The 12,500-nt window shown below is 40.0% G+C and overlaps 1 protein-coding gene across 3 annotated transcripts in view; it reads right to left on the bottom strand.

Moving 5' to 3' along the window:
• Window positions 1–6,511, bottom strand: part of LOC138023938 (spermatogenesis-associated protein 6-like) — a 12,741-nt gene extending 6,230 nt beyond the window's left edge. For all 3 annotated transcript variants that reach the window (XM_068871019.1, XM_068871020.1, XM_068871018.1), the window contains exons 1-8: window positions 6,374–6,511; window positions 6,083–6,223; window positions 5,869–5,917; window positions 4,591–4,638; window positions 3,557–3,678; window positions 2,368–2,487; window positions 1,659–1,968; window positions 595–944 (exon numbers count right to left, since the gene is read on the bottom strand). In XM_068871019.1, coding sequence (XP_068727120.1) covers window positions 595–944; window positions 1,659–1,968; window positions 2,368–2,487; window positions 3,557–3,678; window positions 4,591–4,638; window positions 5,869–5,917; window positions 6,083–6,223; window positions 6,374–6,421 — 1,188 coding nt within the window. In that variant the 5' untranslated portion in view covers window positions 6,422–6,511. The remainder of the gene's footprint in view (window positions 1–594; window positions 945–1,658; window positions 1,969–2,367; window positions 2,488–3,556; window positions 3,679–4,590; window positions 4,639–5,868; window positions 5,918–6,082; window positions 6,224–6,373) is intronic.
• Between the last annotated feature and the right edge of the window lie 5,989 nt (window positions 6,512–12,500).

Genomic DNA, 12,500 nt, shown 5'->3' with positions numbered 1-12,500 from the left:
GACCGCCATTTATGAATAAGGTCTATAGTACACTACTTTTGACTTTTAATAATAATAATAATAATAATAAAAATAATAATAATAATTATTATTATTACTATTATTACATAGATATATAGATAGATTTGTTTATTTCCACTTACTGCAGATTCTGAATTACAAGTGGGGACAGTATTACATAGTACCGGTACTTACGACTAGGCTAATTACACAAATTCAACAATACCAATTGGAGACTAGAATAAATGATCTATTATCATTAAGTTTCAGGAACAATGCAATCTCATAATGTCACAAACCTAACAACCCATTGATTCCTGGAGGGTTGGGGGTGTCCTAGGGTGTCCTGAGGAGTCAATAGGTTAATCGGCCCAGAACTTCGTCCCCCTCCCCCCCCCCCCCCCCCCCCCCCCCCCCCACTAACCCATTGACTACTGAGGGTATCATAACAGCAGGCGATTTTACTCATCAACTGGGGGCATTCTTGGGCACCTGAGGAGTCAATAAGTATTAAAGTCCATAAAATATTATTAATTTGTGTCCAGAAGCAACGTGGTAGAACATGCAAATTGTCTTTTTTAATACCGTACTTACTGAAATAGGAGATGTGTGTCTTCTAGGGATGCTATCTATTCTGTCATCAACTTCTGGTCTAGATGACCCAAGGTATGATCCAAACTGATCAACTTCCCGTGGAAATACTCTTCTACTTCTTGGAATAGGCTCACTGTAGGCACGGGACTGATTCAACACATCGTCATCAGGTAGCCGTGCACGTAGCCTTGGTGGTTCTGATGTAAAGCTTGTGTATGCTGGTGTTGAGGCTGTCCTGTCGTGAGGTCCACGCCCAAAACGATACTTCAAGAAATCTGTGCCATAGACTTTGAGATACGCCTGGCAGACAACGCAATCCTTGTGAGGAACTCGACAGTCTGGACAAGGGGCTGCAAAATAAAGGGAATAGTCTTTCTAACATCATGGACAACATGTACTGTACAGTACTTTGCAAGTTCCATGGTCTCCTCCACACTGCTGTAAATAGCTCAAATTAGAAAGCCACTACAGCACTGTGACTCCACTGCTTTGCCACAACATGTATCTAACAGCCAAAAATAAATGGTAGTCAAATTGACCCAGGGTGTAACTGCTTCAATGACTTGACACATACTATAAAACAAAGTCCCATAAAGAACCCAATTTGCACAATATAAGATGGTGAGTGCTTCGTCATTTGATTCCCAGGCTCAGCATCATTTATCAACAAAATTTCAATAGGCTAATGATGCAGGGTCATAATTTCATGCCGGATTTCTCTGTCCAAAAGTAAGAAAGAGGGATGGGAGAGAGAGCAATGTGAGCTGAAAGTATGTCTGCATAATCTGCAGGATACAGTGTCAAAATAAGCTGAGTTTGTTGGTTTGATTATTAATTCTGACAGTTTTTTGTGTCCATGTCTTTCAATGTCTGGTTCTTCCCTTTTCTAAAACCTACCATTTGAATTGGTCAATTTGCGGGTAATTACTTGCTCAAGGCACAGGCTATAAAGGTCAAACTTATAGCCCATGCTTCAAGCACTTACATGTACCAGTAATACATGTATGCAAGTCATTACAACTATAATTAGTATGGTTACTATTTTAAATCATTAATTTTCTTACCTAGAATACCCTCCACAAATGCCATTTTGCTCCTTTGACTTGACCTCCCGGGCTTTAAAAAACTCCGTCGTGATATGATACTCTCATCAGCCTTGCCTGCTCTAAAAGGAGGTTTGCTAGAAGCTGATGCAGACTTTGGTCTGCGAGTCGGAGACAGTGACCTTGATCTAAATGTCACTCTTCCATTGTTTTCTGGACGACGTGGACACTCGCATATGCAGTGGGGTTCTTTGGCATAGAGGGTGTGACTGTGATGCCTTGGGGTAGGGGTAAGTATAAGTTCTTCCTCAGTTTCAGAGCTGCCATTAGTCTGGAAAAGGAAGTGCAAAATAATGCTGTAAGATGTTAATCTTTACTAAATTTCTTTAGATAGATAGAAAAAAGATATTTCAGCCCCAAGAAATGCCCCCCATTGGCAAGTAAAACCGTCTGGCATTAGACACAGTAAAATCTTAACTCATTGACACCTGAAACGCCCTGGACCCCTCCCCCCCCTTTCCCTGGACAAGTAAAATTGTCTGGTGTTAGACGAAGTAAAATCTATTAAGTGTCACTCCTTGGAGTCGATGGGTTTAAAGTGAAAAGAATACTCACTTTTTAACTTACAGCCTTTGGCAGATTTTTACACTTTTACATTGATTTACAGTTTACATGAGCTGACTTGTAACAGTACTTATTTTCTCAAATTACAAAGCAGATCTTTTCTTACCTCAGAATCAGAGATGCTTTCTTCATAATTTCCAACACTGGTAAGCTCATCATAGGTACCAGGAACTGTAGTTTCTTGTATTGTAGAATTTGAGGAAAACTCCAACTTTGGATCAATTCCCTACGATTTTGCAAAAAAAAATTGCAATTTTAAAGTCAGCTGCAACTAACTTTTTACAAGACAATATAATATTGCACCAATTATTTGCAATTAAAGTCGCAGAAGACAACCCCAGCAAAATTTTCAAAACATACACATGGACATGTATGACATTTGTATACCAAGAGGGGATGGGACAGGGACCTTAGAAAAGTGCAATGTAGTATTAAACAAACTTCAGGTTTTGTGGCAGACATGAGCATTTTAACTGATTTCTTATAATTTCTCTCCAGATGATCAAACTTCAAAGAAATTTCAGTTTCTAGACAGTATCAAAGAGCACAACAATGTAAATCTGCAAGATGAAACATCTATGAAGTAATAATAGTAATAGTCATAAACAGTAAATTAAATATTAACTTTCACAAAGTAATAGAGCGGTTTTCAATTTTAATAGTGTCGAAAGTAATTAGTGAATTGCTTTGGTTTACTTCACTCAGTGATTGGTTCGAAGTTCTCGCGCCACTTTTTCAACCAATCAAAAGTGAAACCAACACCAATCGTTGCTCATGCTTGCACATTTTCCCACGCTTTGTGTAGGCTACGTGTAATTGCTTAGGGTTTTGATTGGTTTACCGCATTGTTTCCGTCCCTTTGATTGGCCAAAGTAATTACTTTGGTTTTGGTTTTACGACACTCGATTGAAACTCACTCTAATAGTAATTGTAATAATATAGTAAATACTAACTTTATTTTCAAACAATAATGTTCAAAGCTGAATACATGTAGCTTGTGGGGTCATGCATGAATGAAATCACATCAGATTTAATACATATCAAATCATATTGATTTTGAGGAGAGAGAAAAAACAGAATATCCGGAGAAAAACCTCTCGGAGCAGAGTAGAGAACCAACAAATGCAACCCACATATGACAACAGATCTGGGAATCGAACCCGGGCCACATTGGTGAGAGGCGAGTGCTCTGACATCACTGACTGCGCCATCCCTGCACAAGTACATAACTAGTCAAAGCTGGGTTTTAAATTTGACTTTCACAAATATCAGTAGCTGTCATTCAATGCACTTACGGTAAAGTGTACTGTTCTGCTTAATAATAGTTCCCTCTCCATGCCATCTTTGCCTGTCAGGGTAGGTGTTGGGTATAGAAATTCTCTGGCCGATATCTCATATCGGGCTAAGACTTTGCCTCCTGTGAGAAGAAAACAAAATTGTAAGACATGAATAGAGTTTTTTTATCCTGCTAGGTCTCTTTTCATTCGCATTTGCTGGGCTGATGAGCACGGGAAAAAGAGACCTCTGCAATGGTTAAAAACTCACTGTGTTGAGCATTAGCGACAAAATGCTCATATGATACTTCATGTTGTGTGGGATCACTTAACAACAGCAGAATTACTGTGATGGAATGCATGGGACACAGCAAGCTTAAATCACATTTAGCAAACACATCATGAGGCACTTAAAGCAAATTTAGAGCAATTATCTTATAGTAATAAAAACCTGTGTAATCCACAACCCCTTGATATATTCTGAGGAAGAGAGCTTGATACTAAGCAAAACTCAAGCTACATGTAATGCTTGGAATGCAAATATAATATTAAGTTTCTATTCTCCCTAAAGAGGTAAACCTGCTACAATCAAGTCAGTTGATGCAACCACATTTCTGAACCAAAGAAACCTCTTGGAGATTTGGAGTGAAGAAATTTAAGACAGCCAACCAACAATATAATTAGGTTTGATTTGCGGAGCACATATAGGAATTACACTTTAACAGTATAGCCTACATGAGGTCCACAAATCAAACCTGGGACAAACATCATTGTTGGAAGATCAGTGCACCAAAACTGTATGTACTAGCTGTACAACTAATCACTTACACTTCTACAAAAGGAGCCTGAAATGAATTTATATCAGCCTACATGTACATCTAGTGTACAGTCGTATACCTTTAACTAAAATTAGGGAAGTAAAAATTATGCTCATGTTTCCCGTTTACCTTCTTGTTTGCCTTCAAACCAGGATATAAATTAAAATTTTCCTACCAATAATTTATAGAATCATTTCTAATATCATTACAAATTAAAGCTAATAATAGAAAACTCACCGCGATACACATTGGAGTACTGTACAAGTTCAAATAACACATGTTCATCTACAAATTCAAATCCATGCAAAAATGTGAATTGCTTGTACATTAAATTAATTGCAGACTGTTCAAAAGGAGAGCTGACATACTGTACGTAGGGCACATATAATTTGTTCTAATCACTATATAATATAAAAGATTTCAATGGCAAATTGTCTTGTGGTCGCCAGATTATTAGAGAAAATAGGAGCCCAGTCATAGGTACATGTAGCATTATTGACCACAGCTTTAGAGTATCACAACCACAGTGCTACAGCCAAGAACAAATGACTGCCAGTTTGTTAAAATTATGTGACGAAGTCACAGTAGTGCATCATCAACAATGAAATCTAGATGGTGAAACCAAGGATATGTGTTATGGCATTTATGTTCAGCATTTATGGAATGATTAGCTTTAAGTCTAGGTGGAGTAGTGACTTGAAGATTTTACTCTTTCCAGCACCAGAGGATTTTACTCATCAATGATGAAGCCCTAAATAATAGGGGCAAAGGAGTTGACAAAAAAACATCTACATGTACTCAAAAACTCAATATCTTTTATCTCTTTATTTCCTCTCCTTCTTTATACCACTCTGACTTTAAGAGTTCAGGAATGAGACATGAGTTTGCAAATCTTTCTTTATCATTACTGGTATCTGCTTACTTGATAAAACCACATTTTATGGCCTCTTTAAATTGAATTCCCTCCTAAAAGCAGCAGGTACAAAACACAGGTCACAGGGCACAGGTCACAGGTCACAGGTCATTGTTTTACCAATACAGACAGTATCCTAAACATTCATAAAAGCTAACCTTAGGGCTAAAAACTTTTATTTAGGCCTAAGGTTAGCTTTTATGAATGTTTAGGATACTTTCTGTATTGGTAAAACAATGACCTGTGACCTGTGCCCTGTGACCTGTGTTTTGTACCTGCCATCCTAAAAGAGCTACATTGTACATTTTACTTTATCAAATGGCAGCAAAATTTAATTGTTGATTGACACTGGGGAACCCGTTACAATGTTGGGGAGAAAATAATTTAATGTATTTCTAAGCATTCCAAGTTATAAGAGTTTTAATCTGACTACAAAGCGGAATTGTCTGATCCTTAGGGGAGGAGTGGTAGATAAATTGGGGGAGGGGGGGGCGGGGGAGATAAGTCAGACATCTTGATCAACTTAGGTGTCTTCTCCTTTCTGCCAAAAAAAAAAAAGATTCTCTGCTTCCATTACTAAAACACCCATTGAATTTACTCACCTTCTAAGATTCCCATGACATGAGTGGGTTGTCTAGCATTTACAAAGGTCTACAGAAGACAGAAACGACTGTATTGTTAATTTATCCTGAAATTCCAATTGCAATGACATCAATAATTCTTGTTGATCAGCCTTGAATGACGTGATTAATTATGCATGTAGGAAAACAACAAAACAGCTGAAAGCTTCAGCCTTTCGATGTATACTGTACTTACCCTCTCGAAATACAATCTCTCATTCAAAGCAAGAGGAAAGCTTGCGAACACAGATTTCGTGCGCTTTGTTTGTCCGAGAATGCAAACTGATAAATAAAGCATATTCCTGTCGTTTAGATGTCTTGTTCCTGGACAGGTGATCTGGAGAAAAAAGTGTATTAATTTGAGAATAGCAACCGGCAAAAACACTTCTGCATCTTCAACGATCGATCCCGGCCCATCACTTTCACTCTAAGTGTAGCCAATAATTTGCCACGTTTTGAATGAAAAATTGCTCTCTCGACTTTTCACCTGATAGATGTCCAATTCTACGGTACATGTAAGCGCTTTTCGCGGCATTGTGAGAGCAAACAGGAATAATAACAAACAGAAAAAACCTAAGGAAAGCTACGACTTTTTCTGCTGTCAAGAACGCCAAGGAAAGAATTGGTTACCAGGCCTTAAGTTATTAATTTTCTTCCGCTGACCAAATTGCCGTTTTCAATGTTGTTTCCAGAGGCCATCTGGGAAAGAAGAAAATTGTCACTCGAGGGGTGCTTTTGTGTTTAGGGTTTAGGGTGATGCAATATCCCGACATATATCTTTCAGTCAAGAGCGAAGAGCAACAACAGCTACTCAATATACTCAATATAACGGTGCGGTAAAGCGAGCAACAAAATCCTTCAACTTTCTGCCCAACATTGTCGCACTGTGTGTTGCAGAACGATGTTTCACGTTTTACCACAATCGGTATTCAAATAATTGTTGGGCAACAAAATCGCTTTCGCCAAGTTGCAGCCACGACATGAAATCCGGCTTTTTGATTGGTCAGATTCGGTCACGCGAAGCCGACGTAGTCACGCGAGGAAATATAAACAAAAATAGCGGCCGCAAGAAAACAAGCGGCTGCTGTTTTTCTCATTTACTTACTTGACGAAATAAACAAGGATTCGGCCACAAAACGGAGAAAAAGGAAATGTTGTGTAAAATTCCTAAATCCATCCGATGAAAGCTTGCAATTGCAATTGCAATTTCGAAGGGCTTCGTCTTTTAGTTTCTTGTTTTTGTAGATGCATCGGGATGTATCCCATAAACAAGGGTAATCTTCGACAGCCTGGTGAAGGCGAATTTTCTATTCTTCAGTTCAAACCTTTTTACATTCGTCACTCCCTGGAGATATATTTGCGAGAGGTCTCCTTCCATGGCACTCACTGAATCTCTGTCCGCCATCTTAAAGTTTGTGGAACCCCAAGAGAGGTGACATTTGTCAGTTGAATCAGGAGCAAGCTTTCTCGTTTTTTGTTGCGCGTAAATTAAAGGAAGAGTGGTAAAACGGGCAACAATCCGGAATTTTGCTGCGAAAAGTGGAAGGCTGCCCTACTTTTGAAACACATTGATGCAACTTGGCGCAAGCGATTTTGTTGTACACACAATTGATGGCATGATGTGGTAAAACGAGCAACATCGTTCTGCAACACACAGTGCGGGACACAGTGCAACAATGTTGCGACGAAACATGCACAATTTTGTTGCTCGTTTTACCGCACCTTAAATTCTGATTTTCTCGTGGAAATGGTGTAAGTTGCGCAGGGCATAACAGCATAGACAACTTGCTGTTGTTCTAGTAACTCACCTTAAATTAAACTTTCAGGTCATAAGGTTCGTCAGCAAAGAGCTCATGAGCAATTTCGTCAAATCTGTCAGTTCTGTGATGTCATCTTTGTGATAGTTGTCAATTCCTTGGTCATCCCCCCTCAGTCAATTCGTCGGTCGATTTCGTCAGTCTAGGTCGATTTCGTCAATGTCGTTTTCGTCATTTTCGTGGGGCGCCCCCCCCCCCCCCCCGTGTGAGCCCGTGGGGCTCTCAGTGCTGACGTCCCTGAGGCTCATTTCTGAACCTCCAAGGGACAACGATGCGCCTTCCAGCCCGAGATCGCTTTCGGGTTGTTGCAACATCTTCCACATTATCTTCATCAAGAGCATGTACAGCTGCACGATGCGCATCCAAGATGCTCTTTCCACCATGCGAACGTTTGCGCGATGGAGCACCAGACTCGTTCTTTGTCTTAAATCCTTGTCGCTTAGGGCTAGTCGCAGAGTTATACACGCCTGCAGATCCAGCGCCAGCTCCAACCTCGTCTTCAACTGATTTTGTGGTTGGAAGGGGACTTGAAGAAGCTGCAACAGCTGCTAAGATGTTCAGTCTAGAGGTGTCACAACTATCACATGGCATGTTGCCCCTCTTTAATTTATGATGTGCACGCAAAGAGGCTCCATCCAAGTTATTCTTTTCAAATTGTGGTTGTTTTGTGGATCCAGTGCCAAGTTCAATCCGATCTTTACATGATTCTGTAAGAGGAAGGCGAACTGCAAAGGCCGCCACTTCTGCCAAAATGTTTAGTCCGGGGGTCTCACAAGTAGTAGAATGCATGCTGTCTTTCTTTAGTTCCTGAAGCACTGGTGTAGTTGCAGACTCGTCATCCAAGATTTTCATTTCAACCTGCTGTGATTCGACGTCAACCTTAGTGTCATCAGCATCAGAGTCTGCGAGCGAAAGCGGAGTTGAAGCCGCAATTGCTGCTAAAACATCGGGATCAACCCAACGTTCTCTTGGGGGTGGGTCACCATTTTCAATGTCAATTTCTTCCTCCTCCTCGGATGGTTCCCGTGCTAAGCACGGCAATGGTTGTTGAGGCTTAATGGCAGCAGCAGCAGCAACGGCGGCCGCGGCACGAGCCTCAGCAGCGTTGGCCGCGCGATAAGAAGCCTCCTTCCGCCTCTTCTTCTTCTCTCTCTGTGTATTGCACGATTGGCATTGCTGTCAAAGAACACAGACGTCATAGACATGGCGTTGTTGAAAGGTATCACGCGACCCTAACCCAATCACAAATACCCCAATTTAACGAACTAAGTAGAACTTCGAGAAAATTTAAGGGGCATGAAATGAACGGTAAGCGCGGAAAAGCGCTTACAAATAGTAATTGGTAATGCTCGGCTTTTCTTTCATTAGACTAAAAACTGGACTGCAGCAAGAGTAGCTAATAAAACCAAGGCAACTTCGATTAGTTTTGACATTCAGTTGGAAAACGCTATTAAATACGTTGGGTAGTAAGTACAGATTCAACTTGACATTCTATAGGATGAGGAAAGGTGGTCACGTATCCTTACCACAAGATGTTGTTTATCCCTCTTGTACGAGTACCAATGCTCGACGCCATCTCCACGGGACTAAATCAAAACAACCCCACAGTTGGTTAGAAACACGTACACACATTTTATAGGATCTCGGTGGGAAGGGGTGGGAAAGTGTTCTTTGACCGCTAAGCTCTCTTCAGCTTCCTTGATTTTTTTCTCTTGCGCTTTACAAATCCAAGACTAATTTGCAACGCAAAATAAAAGTGAAGCAAAAAAAGGACTCACTGAGAACTTACCAGTTTCATCTTCTCAGAAGTTTGACCAAATTGGTAGTTCGTCTTTGCAAGGCTGTGAGGAAACAAAGCACAAGAAATTTGTTGTAAGTAAAATCTTCCATACCCTTTCGGTTAGTACTCTCCTTTGCAGAGATTCTTTCAACCGTCAAGCAAGGGGGGAAAGATTGCAAAAGAATGAAAAAAATATCTGCGAAGGATAGTCACTGATGTTATAATAATTCCTAAATAATATTATCGTGTTATTTACATTTGTTGTTTATTTTAAAAAATGCATTATAAAATAATTCTGTGACCTTTTGGTCTTAATATTAGGTAGAGAGAACATTCAATTGTTCCTTAGACTGTATCGTGTGTCGTTGCGCGCAGGCAACAGTTCAGCCAATTTGTGCTGGCCATCACTCTCGATAATCTGATTAATTAGAGTCAGAAACTCATAAGGGTTGAAAAGTGTAACGGCCCCTTGTGTCCTGGGAAACAAGCTTCTGAATATTCAATTTGCTAAGTACCATATTTGGAACAACAAGAGAGAAACATTCAACCAATCAGTTCGCAAGAACACCGTGACGCAATACCACCAATGTTCTCGCGCGAAATTAACTGGAGCGAGGGGTTTCCAAATATGGTACTTAGCACTGAATATTCGGAAGCTGTGACGCGCGTTACACGTTTCAACCCTTATGGGTTTCTGATAGAGTGATACACAAGTGTTCTTTTTGTGTCACTGTCTCAACAATTTTGTCCAAGATTGCTGGCCTCGCTTATTAATTGTCACTATTTCCGATTAATTTGTCACTATTTCCGATTAAGGGCCATATTTCGTCCAGAGTTTCTTTCCTATTTCGCCTTGTTACCGAAGTTTTACGTTATATTTATGACATCTTGTATTACTTCTGGCATTAAGGTACGAATAAAAATTGTGCATTGTTGTTGTTGTTGTTGTTGTTGGCGGGGTACCAGAAGATGCATCATCAAGAAAGACGTTTAGGACATGAAATCTATTTCTCATTTTGTATGCATTGGACGGGCCTCTGGCCGGTCTTTGCACATTCTCTTGTTGCTAGACCTTTACACAAGGAGAAATGGAACTCCTACATTCATACCTCAATTTTCATTGCCTCGCGCGATCAAAAAGGACTTCGAAAACGTTTTACGTATCTGAATGGCAAAAGTAATATCATAATTTCATTCCACTTCTCGCCCATTTTGGGTTCCATTTCAAGGGCATTTTATTTTGTGGTCAGACTTTTTCAGGGACTTTGTCCTTTCTTTCGTAGTCAAAACGAAAATTTCATTTTTATGTGCATGCAGACAAAAAAGCTGGAACGAATACTTGTCAGTGTTTCCTGACCTAAAGTACAGAGAGGCTCTAGAGGTGACTGGTATTACAACACTATAGAGCGATTTTCAATCGAGTGTTGTTAAACCAAAACCAAAGTAATTACTATGGCCAATCAAAAAGGACGGAGACAATCGAGTAAATCAATCAAAACTCGAAGTAGTTACAAGTAGCCGACACAAAGCGCGAGAAAATGTGAACGCGTTAGCCGCGATTGGTTTTGGTTTCACTTCTGATTGGTTGAAAAAGAGGCGCGAGAACTTTGAACCAATCAATGAGTGAAGTAATGCAAACCAAAGTAATTCGCTAAATACTTTCGACACTAAATTGAAAACCGCTCTATGAAAGACTATATGTTGCAGGAAAAATCTGTTCTTAGGTTGAATCCGTTTTTACCTATTGTAGGTTAAATTCGTGATCCGCATTTTACCTAGGTTGAATACGCACTCACCTAGCTAAGCCCCCTCCCTCCCCTAAAAAGGATTGAAAACACCTATATATCTCCCTCCTCAAGCTCTGCCTTACGCATCTCAAACACGTCCTCCCTAATGTTTGGCATCATCTTTGTCGGTTTCCTTGTATTCATACACTTTTTAATTCAGTCTCAACATTACAACATAGTGAGGGAACAAATGAACTTGTAACTATGCACTAATTATAACCGCCACTCGAACTCGCACTCTCCAGACCTGTTTACTACTGTGTTCAAAACTACACCGCAAACGACGAACATGCTTAACCCAACACAGTTCTTTTTATTATTACTTTTCTATAATTGGTCAATTGATCTCTTTGTATAATTAAACACAACTAATCCAAACCTGACACTAATTTTAGGATTAATTTAGGCTCCAAAAAAGGTTCTTCAATCCATCTGAGTGCGTATTCACCCAAGGTAAGATGAGGATCACCAATTTAAACTAGGTCAAAACGGATTCAACCTGAAAACGGATTTTCCCGGCAACAGATACATTGAATAAACGGTGTTCTATCTATCTATCTTTATGAAATTAATCTAAATAATGCACGCATCGTGATTGGTTTTTCGCCATATATACGATCTATTAGAGGACAGACTCACGCAGACGGCCGTCAGCAAAAACTTCATTTACGTATCACATAAAACAAATGATTCCATCTTGTGCACGTCAGTTCAGTAATAGATCACAGACTCTGTGGAAGGCGTCGAAAGGTGGTAAGAACAGCAGTGACATACTCGGCTATCGCCTCATATATACTTTTGTTCTTATCACAATATGACGTCATCTGTGATCAAGCAGGTCCAAAACGCATATCCAAGGGTCACAGGTCACAGGTCACAGGTCACAAGTCACAGGTCATTTTTTTTACCAATACAGGAAGAATCCTACACATTCATTCAAGCTAACCTTAGGCCTAATTAGGCCTAAACAAAAGTTTTTGGGCTTAGTGCTAGCAATGGTTAACGGTCAGGGTTGTTTCTGAGTTGGAAAAAACAATGACATGTGACTTGTGACCTGTGACCTGTGACCTGTGTTTTGTACCTGCACTCTGTGATCTCTTACTGAACAGACGCCCGGCAACATGGAATCTATTTGTTAAATCTATCTCAGCGGCCTTCCGACGACGTCAAACACGTTTCCAGACTCTTCTCCGTCTCACATTTTCCAATTTCAAAAGCAAATGAATAAGC

This window comes from Montipora capricornis, chromosome 11, assembly GCF_036669925.1.
Source record: "Montipora capricornis isolate CH-2021 chromosome 11, ASM3666992v2, whole genome shotgun sequence".
NCBI lineage: Eukaryota > Metazoa > Cnidaria > Anthozoa > Scleractinia > Acroporidae > Montipora > Montipora capricornis.
This window is presented reverse-complemented; position numbering and strand designations above follow the sequence as displayed.